Source organism: Muscardinus avellanarius (assembly GCF_963383645.1).
Source record: "Muscardinus avellanarius genome assembly, chromosome: 10".
Lineage (NCBI taxonomy): Eukaryota > Metazoa > Chordata > Mammalia > Rodentia > Gliridae > Muscardinus > Muscardinus avellanarius.
In genome coordinates this window covers 112,964,696-112,978,948 of record NC_137796.1, presented here as the reverse complement: position 1 = coordinate 112,978,948, position 14,253 = coordinate 112,964,696, and the positions used below count along the sequence as shown (strand labels likewise).

At 60.1% G+C, this 14,253-nt stretch overlaps 1 protein-coding gene across 1 annotated transcript in view; it reads right to left on the bottom strand.

Annotated features, from left to right (window-relative positions):
• Nucleotides 1-13,908: 13,908 nt before the first annotated feature.
• The window catches only part of LMF1 (lipase maturation factor 1), a gene marked incomplete at both ends in the record, with an annotated part of 62,869 nt that continues 62,524 nt past the window's right edge, over nucleotides 13,909-14,253 (bottom strand). The window contains 1 exon segment of the mRNA XM_080704018.1: nucleotides 13,909-14,071. Coding sequence (XP_080560144.1) covers nucleotides 13,909-14,071 — 163 coding nt within the window.

Here is a 14,253-nt window from a genome sequence, read left to right as displayed (position 1 = left end):
TAGTTGTACTTTCCCATCTATCCAAGTATAATAATAATAATAATAATAATAATAATAATAATAATTATAATACAGGGTATTATTATTATTAAACAGGGTCTCACTGAATTACGGAGGGCCTCACTAAGTAGCTGAGGCTGCCTGTGAGCCTGGATCCTCCTGTCTCAGCCTCTCGAGTACTGGGATGACAAACGCATGTCACTACATCCAGCTATTCAATAGTTTAAAAAAATCTCGGGCGTGAGGGCTTTGCGGTCTGCCTTCCGTCATGCTGCCAGCTGTCGCCGTGGCGATGTGCCGCCTGTCTCTGATGGCCTGCACTTGAGGCCACCTGTCGTCCTTCTACCCGTGGCCCTGTCAGTCTCCTGCTCTGTGCAGTGTCCTCCTGCCTGGCTCTGTTCCCTGGGTCTCTTCAAATGTGGGGCCAGGCCTCTGGCCTCCTGCGCGCCCTGGGCAGGAGTCTGGGGCGGCGGCGCCCCCTCCTGGCCGTCTCTGGGATGTGGCCTCGGGCCTCTGCCTGGCCTCAGCTGTCATGGCCGCTGAGTGAGGGCTCGAGTGGCACCCGTCCAGGCTGCTTGGGACCTCGCGCTTAATGTGTAGAGCACGTCCACAGGCTTCTGTCCCACCCCGTCCCCCCGTCCAGTTCTGGAACATGCACAGCCCGAATGGGAGGGAACCCAGTGTGCCGGCTTCGCCGCTCCCCGGCCTGGCAGCTGTGCCTGGTTTCTGGCAGGGATCTGCCTGTGCTGGACATTTTGCCCACTGGGCCTCATAGCCTGTGGCCTCTCCCAAGCATGCCGTCCTCAGAGTCTCCCGGGCTGCAGCTGCTTCTAGGACCGTGCGTCCTGCTGGACGGCGCTGTGTTCAGGGTGGGCCTTCTGCCCACCTGGGGCACGCCTGGCTTGCTCGGCCTTGGGCTGTCGGGCACAGGTCTGCGTGCACAGCAGGCGCCTGCTGTTCTTCCTGGTGGTGCTAAGCCTGGAATTGGGGGTCCGCGGTGAGCGGGCAGCACCGGCTCTGGGCACAGAGCGTGGGTTCTGACTGGGAGCAGTGGAGCCAGTTGGTGGCTGCGGGGCAGTGGCCGGCCATGTGGACAGGCTCTTCATAGCCGCTGCCCGCTGGCACCGTCCTCAGCATCTGTCCACGCCGCAGCAGCTGCCTCCTGGGCTGGGGCCGGCCTCAGCTTCCCGGTGGGTCTTCAGCCGACCTGCCGTGGGGTCGAGCCCGTCCAGCCCTGGGCTAGGACTCTTCCCGGTGGCTCGGGGATGGCGCGGAGCGAAGTGCTCGTTGGCAGTTGTCTAGCGGGGCCCCCGGGAGGTGCGGGCCCAGCTGTTATGGCTTGTAAAAGATTTACGGCAGCAGAGCCAGGCTTGGCGGTGCCACCGCACAAACGTCAGGTGCGGCTGTCCACAAATCGCCCTTTGTGAGCGGCTCCGGCCTCTGCTGGAGTTGGCACCGTCTGCTCCGAGTTGGCATTTCCTGCCATCTTCCCAGGGGAGGCCCCGCCTGGTGCTGGCACAGCAGTGGATGCGCGTGCAGACGGCCAGAGCCCAGCAGGCGCGCTTGCTATGGGACTGAGGTCAAAACGCCGAGCACGCCAGGAGCACGCCGGGATGGGGGACTCGCAGGGGACGAGTGTGTGCGTGTGTGCGTGCACGCCTGGCATGTGGCACACGTATTCTGTCTTGATGGCTATTTCCTGGTACAAGGCAGATACAGGCTCATCATAAGAGTGTGAACCTAGCCGGGCGTGGTGGCGCACGCTTGAGGCAGAGACAGGAGGATCACTCAGGTTCGAAGCCAGCCACGGGCGCTGGCTTAGGAGACCCTTTTTCAAAAAAAAAAAAAAGTAAAAATAGGTCTGGGAGTGTAGCCCGGAGGTAGAAGGGCTTCCAGGAACCCCAGTACCACCAAAAAAAAAAAAAAAAAAAAAAAAAGAGTGTGAACTTCCAGTGTCTGAAAGGGGACAAGCCCCCTGTACACAGGGGTGGGTGAACCCGTGTCCTGGTGACGACCGGTCTGGCCAGGCTGTGACCTGCTCACAGGCTCTCCGTGAGGGTGGCCTCGGCGTGCTCAGCCCGGGGCAGATGGTGCTGTGCAGGCCCTGTGCGTCTGGCTCTGTGTCTAGTGTCCAGATCCTTCCGCTTCCCCTCAATTTCCTGTGGGCCAGGTCGGGTCCACCCCACACTGCAGGTTTCCTGCTGCCCCTTCAGGACACCAGGTGGCCCTTCAGGCCATCCCTGGCACGACAGAGCCCTTCAGAGCCAAGGGCTGGGCCACTCTAGCTGCGGGTCCGTCCCTGACTCCAGCTCTGCTCCCAAGCGGCCTCACCCATGGATGGTCCTGCCACGGGGCTTTGGGGGCTCAGTTTTGAGCTGCGGCAGAGGGCTTGGTGCTCTCCCGAGTGGCTGCCTCTGGCTCATGGCTGTATGGAACTGAAGGGCCCTATTCCTTCTCTAGCCCCTTCCTGGCCAGGGAGCCCTCAAACCCCAGGGTTGGGGGTCGCCTGGGGTCGAGGGTGGGTCCTGAGTATACTAGGAGGTGTGCGTATAAGAGGGGAGAGTGTAGGGACGGAGACAGAGGGAAAGAGGAGACCGGAGCGCCGCGAGCGCAGGCCCAGGCTGGACGGGGTGCGTCTTGTAGGTCTCCAGAGCCCGGCAGGAGGGGCCTCTGATGCTCTGAGTTGCTGAGGGACTTCATTATGTTGTGGAGGCTGGCCTCAAACTCAAAATCCTGTCTCAGCCTCTCAGGTACTAAGAGTACAGGTGTAGCCACTGTACCTGCTTATTTGCTTTTTTAAATATCAAAGGGCAGTCAGGTGTTCTGGTGCACACCTGTTACTTGGGAGGGCGATACAGGCATTTCACAGGTTAGCCTCAGCAACTTTGAGAAACCATGTTTCAAAATAAAAATAAACAGCCAGGCGTGGTGGTGCACACTTGTAATCCCAGTACTTGGGAGGCTGAGACAGGAGGATCACATAGGTTCGAAGCCAGCCTCAGCTACTTAGTGAGGCTCTCAGCAACTTAGTGAGACCCTGTTTTCAAATAAAATATAAAATAGGTCTGGGAGTATAGCCCGGAGGTAGAAAAGGCCCTGGGTTCCACCCCCAGTACTAAAATAAATAAATAAATAAGCGGGTGTAGTGATGCACACTTGTAATCCCAGCATCCTGAAGGCTGAGACAGGAGGACTGTCGTTCACGGACAGCCTCAGCTACTTAGTGAGGCCCTTTGCAACTCAGTGAGACCCTGTTTCAAAATAAAGAATAAAAAATAGGGTTGAGCCGGGCATGGTGCCGCATGCTTGTAATCCCCGCGCTTGGGAGGCAGGGACAGGAGGATCGCGCTGGTTTGAAGCCAGCCTTGCTGGCTTAAGAGACCCTGTTTTCAAATAAAATATAAAATAGGAGCCAGGCATGGTGGCCCATGCTTGTAATCCCCGTGCTTGGGAGGCTGAGACAGGAGGATCACACAGGTTTGAAGCTAGCCAAGCCAGCCTCAGCTACTTAGTGAGGCTCTCAGCAACTTAGTGAGACCCTGTTTCCAAATAAAATAGAAAATAGGTCTGGGAGTATAGCCCGGAGGTAGAAAGCTTCTGGGTTCCAGCCTGAGTAACACACACTATATATATATATTTATTTATTTATTTTAGGTCTGGGAGTGTAGCCCAGAGGTAGAAGGGTTTCCAGGAACCTCAGTACCACACACACACACATACAAAGAATAAAAACAACAAAAAAAAATAGGGCTGGAGGTGTAGCTCAGAGGTAGAATATCCCTGGGCCCCACCCCCAGTACCACACACACACACACACACACACACACACACACACACGTACTGGGATTACAAGCGTGTGCCACCATGCCTGGCGTACTTCTTTAAGTGGCAGAATTCACTGGTAAAGCCAATTGGACCCAGGCACTTATTTTTCCTTTCTTTAACTATAATTTCAAGTTCCTTAGTTGTAGAGCTGCTCAGCGCCTGTTACATTCCAGGCTGGTTGTGGTTGTTCATGGTCTTGGAGGAGCTGGTCCATTCCACCCGAGGTAGTACTGAGTGTGTGTGTGTGTGTGTGTGTGTGTGTGTGTGTGTGTGTAGGAGGCATCTGACCTGCCTTTGCGTGTGTTCAGAGTAGGAAGCTGAGCCCTGGGGGCTAATGGGAGAAGCTGGAGCCACCCCTGCGATGCCCAGGTCAGTGGCGTGTCCTCTGGGACTGTGCTAACAAGTGACCACGCCCTGTGTGGCTCCAAACGACAGAAGTTCCTGCTCTGCCGCTCTGGAGACAGAGTGTGAGGCCAAGGTGCAAGTAGGAGCCCCTCTTGGCCGCCCCGCGCCCGGGCTCAGCTGTGCTTGGCCTCCTCACTTGGTCCCTGCTGTTGCCAGGGGCATTCTACCTCTGAGCTACACCCCCAGCCCTATTTTTTACTATTTATTTTGAAATAGGGTCTGAGTTGCAGAGGGCCTCACTGAGTAGCTGAGGTTGTCCATGAACTGCAATCCTCTGGTCTCAGCCTCCTAAATGACTAGGACTTTCTTTTCGGTCACTGGCACCATCTTGGCTTCTGCTCAACCTGGAGGTGGGGTCTCTTGTCCAGCACTGAGGGGAGGTGTGGGGCCATGGGCTTCGCTGCAGGACATGTGCTGGGTGCTGCCCGCAGGGTCCCAGGTTCAGCACTGCTCCCGCTCATGATGGGCTCCCTGGGTTCAGGACCAAGTCTCGGGGGACGTACTCTGCCATCTGTCTCTGGCACAGGGTCAGCATCCATGGCTCTGGCTACGGTGGACCCTGTCCCCACCAGGTGCAGAGGCCTCCGCTTGCTGGCTGTGAGGTTAACCCGCCGGGCCAGGCCCTCACTGCAGAGGGGTGTGTGTCCCCCAAGAGCTGGGCACCAGGCTTTCTGCTCCCCGAATACCATCCAGCCAACACACGCCTGAAGAGGAGTCACATTTGGATCCTGTTCCCAGGAGCAGCCCACAGGGACCAAGCCCAGCCCTAGGAGGCCAGGTCCCACAGGTCCAGCGCCCAGGAGGGCGGATCCCACAGGGCCAGGGTCCAGCGTCCCCCTGGTGGGGGCAGAGGAGGGTCCTGGAGCTCAGGGCAGCCTGTCCCTCTGGCCCAGGCAGTGGCCACACAGGGGAGAAGCTGAGGGGCAGTCGGGGGCCCTCGGAGGCAACCTCCACTGGCCTGGGACCCTGGGAAGGGAGGGTACTGCAGTCTCTCTGTTGGGTTGGCTGGGAGCTGCCACCTAGAGGCCTTCCCGGTCTACCTCTGCCGTGCCCCCCACAGCAGCAGGGGACAGAGCCCCATGCATTCTGCAGCCAGGAGGCTGCAACTGCTAGCCCACCCTGGCTCTGTGCCCGCTGTGGGGTTTGCTGAACGGCATGGGAGGTATGGTGGGCTGCCCGCCCTGAGCCCGTGCAGCCCAGGCAGGATGGGCTCCCGCAGTCCCCAGCTCTGGGCAGAACAAAGCACCCTTCTGTGCTGCAGTGTCCCTGGGGAGGGCACAGTGGTGGCCGCACAGCTGGGGGCCGCTCAGGATGGGCCACCCCTGGGAGCTTGGAGGGCTCCCTCCCAGGCATCCTGTGGGTGCCTGCCCTGGGCAACAACCCGGAGGCAGGATGCTAGTGTCTTGGCCAGGCGGCTCTTCACGAGGCCGCTGGGTGTGAGGAGGGAGCTCCCTGGGTGAGGCCGCTCTGCGGGTGACAGGGCACCTCCCAGGGCCCTGTCCCTGTTTTTAGAATGTCTTACTATCCTTGAACTTTATGAATTGTGGTGTTGGTAGGAATGTTGTACACATAAGCACACTTAGGTGTGTGTGTGCACGGGCATGCACACGTCAGGCACGTGTTCTGACTCCAGCCTGGGTACTCCCGGAGCCCTCCTCCTGCGCCCTCTGCCCTGGGGACACCGCTTCTCCTTGGAGTGACCCCTCCAGGGGCAGCAGGGCTGTCCTGCACGTCCCTCCTGCGCAGTCCCCGACACTCCTGGCATGTCCCAGCCTGCACTGCTCTGCTGGAAAGAGTTGCCTCATGGGCCAGCCAGAGGGGGGAGCGCTTGCCTGACCCTGGGCTACAGGTGCACTGAGGGTGCTCACAGAGCCACGCCAGGGCTGCCTGCTGCCCACACAGGCTGGGCATGTTGCGGGGCCGCTGGGGTGTGCCCGCCCTGGGAGGCCTCCCACCTGTGTGCATGTGCCAGTCTCCGGGGCTGTGACAGGTATCACGGGGGCTCTGGACAAGCCGCTGTGCCTCCTGCAGTCCGGAGGCAGGGCTCGGGGCCTCTGGGCTCCAGCTGCTGGGGTGCTAGGCTTGGGGAGGCCTTGCCAGACCCTGCACATATCTCCATGGCTGTGTTCCCCACATCTCCTCTCTCAAAAGACTTCCGTGGCCGGGCGTGGTGGCGCACACTTGTAATCCCCGCTCTTGGGAGGTGGAGACAGGAGGATCGCGCAGGTTCGAAGCCAACCGCGCACTGGCTTAGGAGACCCTGTTTCCAAATAAAAATATAAAATAGGTCTGTGAGTGTAGCCCGGAGTATAAGGGCTTCCAGAAACCCCAGTACCACCAACAAAACAAAACAAAAAACAAAAATAAAAACAAAAGACTTCCGTGAAGCCAGGCATGGTGGTGTGTACTTGTAATCCCAGCATTAGAGGTTGAGACAGGAGGATTGTGTTTTGAGAACAGCCTCAGCTACTCAGTAAGACCCTGTCTCAAAATAAATAAAAAATAAAGCTGGGGCTGTTGCTAGAAGGTAGAACACCTCTGGGTTCCATCTCCAATGCCCCCCCCCCAAAAAAAAAGACTTCTGTGTTGGACTTCTGAGCACCCTAATCCAGGATGGCTTTATCTCACAGTCCTTACTTAATCTGCAAAGGCCCTATTTTCAAAGGTCACATTTTGAGGTCCTGTGTGGAAATCAACAGGGAATGTTATTCAACCCTGTAGTGTTACCGTCTGGGGGTAAGAGATCAAGCCTCAGGTAGAGCTGGTGCCCCGTGAGGGGCCAGAACCTGAGACCCATGGGATAACCACAGGAGGATGAGCAGGCACGACCGGGTACTCCCGGGGCTTGCCGACCTCTGAGCTGAGTGCCCCGGGCTCGGCAAGGCAGTGTGCAGGGGAGGGAGCCCAGCCCTGCAGCTGGGCCGTCAGCGGGCGGCAGCGGACATGGCCGCTGGCTCTGCTAGAAGCACTTGGTGTTTCTCCGTGGAGGTTGTGGGGAGATGGAGCCGCTTGATGGGGTGCCCCAAGCCCACCCTGGGAAGAACAAGGCATTTTTCCCCTTTTCTCGGTGGGGAGGCTCAGACAGCTGGCTCCTTACATATTAATCAGGGCCATTGAGATGCAAATGCGTGCCCAGCACAGAAAGGGCTGCAGCTGCAGTGCCCGCAGCCAGGTGCAGCCCGGCGGAGCCAGCGCCAGGGACCCGCGACCTCCCTGAGGACAAACGGCGGCGTTACTGCTGGGGAGAGACCTCTCCCAGCCTCCCCGCAGCTCCCCTGGCTCCCGTCCTCCCAGCAGGTAGTCGCTGTGGGCGCGGGCTCTGCTCAAGCGCACAGGCTCCGACCTTGCCTTGGGTTCGACCCGGGCGGCGTGTGTGCCGGAGAACCAAGTCACCACGTGGACAGGCCCCAGACTCAGGAACAGGCTGCCGTCTCTACTGCCTCTTCTCTGGGGATTGAACCCAGGGACATTCTACCTCCGAGCTACACCCCCAACCTTTTAACCTTTGTTCCGATCTTGCCAGGTTGCTGAAAGCCTTGCTAAGTGGCTGAGGCTTTCTGTGAACCTGTGATCCTCCTGTCTCAGCCGCCCAATCCTGGGATTTCAGGCGGGGGCCTCCATACCCAACTCTTCGTGTCTCTTGAACTCAGATGGGAAACATTCCCAAAGAGAGGTGTATGGGGGGAATTTGGGGAATATTACTCGACCCTATAGTGGTACCATTTGGGGATAAGACCAACTCAGAGCCTGTGCCCTGAGGGGCCAGGGCCTGTGGGGTTACTGCAGAAGGGATGAATGGGCAGGGCCAGGAGTGTCAGGGAACACCGTGTTCCTCCTGCAGTGGACTTGGGGCTCCCCATGGGGGGGCCGGGAGCACCACACTGTGAGGCGGGAAAGCCCATCAAGTCAGCTTGGGTGCACACACACAGCCCCGTGCCCTCTGTAAGTGCTGTGTGGCTACAGCCTCTGGTTAGCACATTTTATTGCAACTGGGTCATGTACAAAACAGGCTGCAGGATATAAGCTGGGCTAAGCTTCCAGAGTGAACACCAGTGCAGCCCTGGTGGACAGCGGAGGGCTGCTGAGCTTGGAGGCTGGCACAGCTGCTGCGTCCTTCTATGCCGAGTCCAGCAGGGCGCAGGTGACCCACACGGGGTCCCGAGTGGTGTACTGATGCCGTCATGGGGGCAGCACCATGACCTGCTGTCCCTTCCATCTCAGCAGGCGCTGATCTCCCGTCCACCTTGCTTCTGTGGGGCCCTGTCCACCGTGGTCTGCAGCCAGGCATGGAAGTGTCGGGGATCCTTGTGTCTTTGGTCAGCTCCACGGTGTGTGGTGTGTGTCCCACTCGGCACCACACAGGCGTCCTCCCCACTCTAAGTGATGGCTTGTTGGCAGCCTGAAAGCCTCGCAGCGGGAGCCCTTGGATTGGGGGACACAGACCCCTGCATGTTGGGGCTCATCCAGAGAGCCCACTGTGACTTACGTAGATAGACTGTTTCACGCGTGCGGCTTGCTGGTTTTGACAAGTGTGTGCCCTGAGCTGTGTCTGCACTGAGGCGCAGTGCCCCGCCAGCTCGTCCACCTGCCAGGCGCGGGGTGGTCTCGCCACAGTGGTGGAAACGTGTCATCTGGAATGTCTCGCAATGGAGCAGGGTGGCGTCTGTTCCTCAGCTGCGTCGTGTCTGGGGCAGAGGTTGGGACCCGGTCCCTTGCGGCGAGGAGCACCTTGTGTGAGATCCCCGGAGGCTCACGTCCTCCTGCCAGGTGCCTGGCTGCTGACTCTGGCCCCTCGGATGCTCATGTCCACGCCAAGCGCATCAGCTGGTGCACGATGACCTTGCGCTGGCTTCCAGGCAGCTGCCCGTTCCATTCCCACGGAGCGAGCGGTCGGCACCACACTGAGAGGCTGGAGGGCCCCCGAGTGAGGGGGCTGCACCTGAAGTATGGTTTGGGGGAGTTTGGGATGAAGAGGACGGCGTTTCCTTGTGCGGGAGAATCTCACCGGCTGGTTGCAAGCCAGGGTACCAGTTCCCATGCCTGTGTTTCTCACGGTCTCTTTTCGTTTAACTCAGGACATCGAATGTTTTCTGCTCAGTGTGGCCAGGCTGTCTGCCTTGCACGCTGCAAAGGCTCTCACAGAACCAGACTGGGTGTAATGACTTGGCACCGCCATCGGCCCTGAGAGGTCCTGGAGCGGCGCAGGATCTCGTGCAAGCCCCACGGGTCAGCAGCTGAGCGTTGACCTCCTCTGCACCGCGCACTCTCGTCCCGTGTCCATTTACAGTGCTCACTTGTGTTCTCTGCAGCCTTCCGCGTGGCTGCAGTGGAGGGCTCTCCCCAGGGTGGGTGTGGGGGCTCTACAGGGGAGGCCCTCTGTTGCAGGAGCAGTGCTGTGCACCGGCTGCACAGCCGCCCCCAGAGCTGCAAACCTTGCTTGTGTTTTGAGCCAGGGCCAGCGAGTCAAGGTGGTCTGCAGAAGGCTGTGGCGCCTTGGAGGCTGCACCCAGGGCCCACCGATGCCACCCTGCCTGGGTGTCTCAGCAGAGCCAGGTGGCCGCACACCTGCTGTTGAGGCCCGGGCCTGAGCAGAGGGGTGCCTGATGCCCAAGACACAACTGGAACCGACCTGCAGGAGCACCCACGCCCTTCTGCCCCAGGTGGGCTCACGGGAGGACACGGGGTGGCCCCCTTCCTACCCTGGGAAGTGTCTACCCGAGCAGAGGTCTGGCCTCTCAGGACACTTGGGGACTGTTCTATCTAAAACACCTCGGTAAACTGACGGCGACAGCGTTGTGTGACCATCACTTCCACCTGATGCCAAATGTTTTTATCCCTCGAAAGTAATTCAGGACCTTCAGCCATGTCGCCTCCCTGAGCCCCACAAGTGACTTCTGCCCTCCGTCTGGGCGCTGGCCTCTTGCAGGACTCTTCACACACAGTGGATGAGGGGGAATGGCTGGGGCCTCCTTTGCTGAGCAGGATGTCTCCTGGGCTGAGGAATGTTCTGATGTCTGAAGAGACCATACTTTCTCCATCAACCCATTGGCTGGTGAACGCTTGGGCTGTTCCCACCTTCCAGCTGTGAACACCCGCAACATTATCATGAATAATCCTGCTGTGGATGTCCTTGGGCACTTCTCTGCTGAAGAGGCTGCTTTCAATTCTCTCCGGGGTGTACCCACAAGTGTAACTGCTAGACCATGTGGTCACGGCTTGTCCCGCTAAGAAGAGCCCAACGGTCCCAAGTGCGGCGCACAAAGGGGCCCAGCCTCTCCACATTCACACTTGATATCTTCCACTTTAAAGAGAAGTTGTCTGGCACGGTGGCACATACTGAGCACCTCATCACATGCTCGCCGGCCACTTGTGAAGAAACGGCCAAGCCCCGCACCCGTCTGGACAGGGCCGCCTTTCTGTGGCAGAGTTGCGAGTGTTCATGTGTGTGCGACACCAGACCCTGGTCAGACCTGCGTGGACTGTGAGCTTGTCCTCCGCTCTGCTGACCGGTGTGCAGACGTGTTTTGTGGCCTGGGTTCTAGTGCCAGCACCCACCCAAGCACTGCCAGCCCAGAGCCATGAAGGCTCCACCCGGGTTTAACTATGAGTTTTCGCTTTTGTTGAGGGGCTGCGTCCATTCAAGTTAGTTTGCGTATGTGGTGTCGAGTGGAAGGGCCCAGCTTCCTTCCCACGTGAACTCCCACGTTCCCGGCACCACTTGTTGAGAGGGGGTCTCCCGCTATGGTCTCGGGGATCTTGCACGCGAGGGCTTCTAAGCGGGCCTCCGTGCCGGAGCCACATAGTTTTGGTGACTATAACTTTGTAGTAAGTTTTAGTATCAAAAACTGTGCAATCTCCATCTTCGTTCCTTTTCAATTTTTTCTTTTGTTATTCCTAACTTACATGAATTTGAGAAATGGAGATTCTACTTCCACCAAAGGCCACTGGAATTTAGGTAGGGATCACACGGCGCCTCAGGCACCCCAGGCGGTACCATTGTCTCAGCAGCCGAGCTTCCTGTCCGTGAACATTGGGTGTCTTTTTTCTTTTTTTTGGTGGTACTGGGGTTCCTGGAAACCCTTCTACCTCTGGGCTACACTCCCACCTATTTTTTATATTTTTATCTGGAAACAGGGTCTCTTCAGCCAGTGAGGCTGGCTGTGAACCCGCGCGCTCCTCCTGTCTCTGCCTCCCGCGCGGGGATGACGAGCGCGCCCACCACGCCGGGTGCGTCTTCAGTTTCCCTGGCAAGGCTGAGTCTAGCCTCACTCCCAGGCACCCCACTCCTCTGACTGCCACGGCAGATGAGGCTCTTCCCAGGATTTCACTTCATGTTTGAACAAACAAATCTCTAGTAAAGCTCTGGCTCCCGGTGGGCCACCGTGGCCCTGCCTCCTGGTGCGATGTGGGCGCCTGCAGCAGTCACCGGGCGCTGGGGCGGGGGCAGAGGGAGTGGCCCTGGTCCAGCCCAGTGGACAGTGCCTGGCGACCTGGGGTCTCGAGGCCCACGAGGTGGCGGCGGCAGCCCTGCCTGCCATTTTGGAAACCGAGTGTAGCGGCGAACACCGACGTTGCCCCACCTAGGACGTACTTGAATCCAAACCCATGCCAATCATGTGGTGCCGAGGCTGTGCTCCCTCGCGGGCGGAAGTGAGGGTGTGCCATCATTTGTCTGGCGGCAGCCGTCTGGAGCCCCTCTGCCCTCCAAGCTCCCCATGTTGCCCACCCCCAGCCGCTCCTCTCCGCGGTCGGTCAAGGCAGGTCACTACCCTAGCTGGAGCGGGCTATGCACGTGGTGAGGCGCATGTGGACGGGTGTGGAGCCCTCGTCAGGACCATGGTCCACCCAAGAGGCCTGCGAGGCTGAGGCCCTCGCCTGCCTGCAGCGTGAGCAGGTGGATGAGGGCCAGGGCGCGGGGTCAGCCAGAGCAAAGACCCCAAGCTCATGCTCAACGAGGAGGGGCCTTGAGATGGAGGCAGCAGGGCCAGGTGACTGAGCACGTCAGCTCTGCACCCACGTCCCTGTGATGTCCCCTGGTGGCAAGGAGACCCACTCTGTCAGGACCTGTCCCTGGTGTGGGCAGGGTCTCCTGGGGTGGAGCCGAAGGGCACCTGGCTGCCCCACACCCACCAGATGCACCTCACTCAGGGAGGCCCCTTACTCTGCTTGCCAAGGGAGAGACGGCCCCGAGCCCTTCCCTCCACCTGGAGTGCCTGCACCAGCAGGGCCTGTTTCTCCACCCAGGCAACGCTCCTGGTGTCCTCTGTAGGCCTCTCCCACACGGCTCCAACTGACCCGGGAGTCTCAGATACACTAAGCCGATGGGAGGCAATGGTGTCCATGGGAGTGATGTTTTGGTGCACTGGCACGCACCACACAGGGGCACCCATGGGCACGTCCTGGGCGAGGGGTGGATTCTGTGGCCAGAGGTGGCAGGTGCACTGGGTGCGACAGGAGATGGGGACGGGGTGCGTGGGGTCCCAGCCCACTGAGCTGGCTGCTGGGGTGAAGACTCAGTCCCTCCAGCCCTATGGGAGGTCATGGGGACCCGCCATGGGGCTCTGTTACTCCGGCCCTTCCAGCCAGGATGGCAGGGCTGTGGCTCCTAGCTTCCCCTCCACAGACCCAGCCCCACCCTTGCTTTATGCCAAACCTGCAGCCCCCGTGGGGCCCAGGAGACTGGAGGTACATGGCCAGCCCGAGGCCCAGGAGGAGCCCGTCTGGGGTTCTGAGGCTTCCCTGCTATGTCTTGGGGAATCAGTGCCTGCTGGACCGCCTGTGGGCACCCTCAGGTGGCAGTCTTGCCAGGGTGATGGCTCCCGGCTCTGCCTGCTCAGAGGATGCCCTCAGCCTGCCAGCGGGGGCGCAGAGGTCCAGGAAAGCCCCCCAGGAAGGGCCGCCCTCCGGCTGGCTCCCATGGCTGCCGCGGGCAGACTTGCTGGCTCCAGGCTGGTTGCTCAGAGGCCCACTTGTCCCCTGGCAGACACAGGGTGCCCTGTTTCCCCGGGAGCCAGAACACCGTCCCTCTGTTCGCACCTGGGCCGGCCATCCTCCCAGGCAGGCCACGGGGCTCCAAACAGACCCCCCTTGTGTTGCCGAACGCCTTGCTGTGCCCAGCCCCGGGCAATGTGGCTGCGGGCACTGTGGGTAGAAGGGTGGAGCGGGTCCCAGGAGCACAGTCCTGTGTGTAGCCAACAAGCAGCACATAGCCCGCCCTGTCCAGAGGCGCTTCCCAGGCACTACCCCACGCTGCTGTCCCCAGGGCCTGTGAGGGTTATCAGTGTGAGGCTGGCCACCTGTCCACGCCTCCAAACGCTGGACACTTGGGGGGCAGGGGACCAGTCAAATGTGGGGTGAAGCCACACCCCATCTGGACAGGGCACCTAAGGGCTTGGCTACCCGACATGCGGTGGGGACCCGGCCATGGGGCGAGCGCAGTTGTGAACCTGGTCGCAGGTGAGCAGCCCTTCTCTAGGAGGCCAGGCCGAGCCAGGTTGGGGCTGCCCCGAGGTGGTGGCCGAAGAAGGCCTCGTGCGCCCACCACCCTCAGGACTGGCTGTGGCCTTGAATGCCGGTGTGACCTGTGGGCGTGTGGCTGTCCAGCTGAAGGGGCTGTAGCCACGGCGGGCCTCGAGTCGGGGCAGCGGTGGGGTCTGTCGGCCTTTATTGCGGGGTGGGCTAGGCGGACCACTCCCGCTCCCTTAAGTAGCCCCTCAGGTCCTCCAGGCGCAGCGGGGGGAAGTAGGGGCCGATCCTCTTGCGCACCCACCACTTGCCCTCGGCCGCGTGCTTGCCCCCGGGCAGGCTGAACCGGTACCGCCAATGCTCTCCTCGGATCCACCTGTGGGGACAGCGTGTCAGCGGGGCCCTGCGGCACCACACGATGCCCGCTGCCAGCCCGCAGCCACCTGCATGTGTCCCCGCTCTCCTCCTACGGGCGGGGTGCCTGCTGCAGGGACAGGGAGGCGGTGGCTGCTCTTCCCTACTGTGGGTCTCCGGGCTACGGCCTGGGGGCGGGGTCTG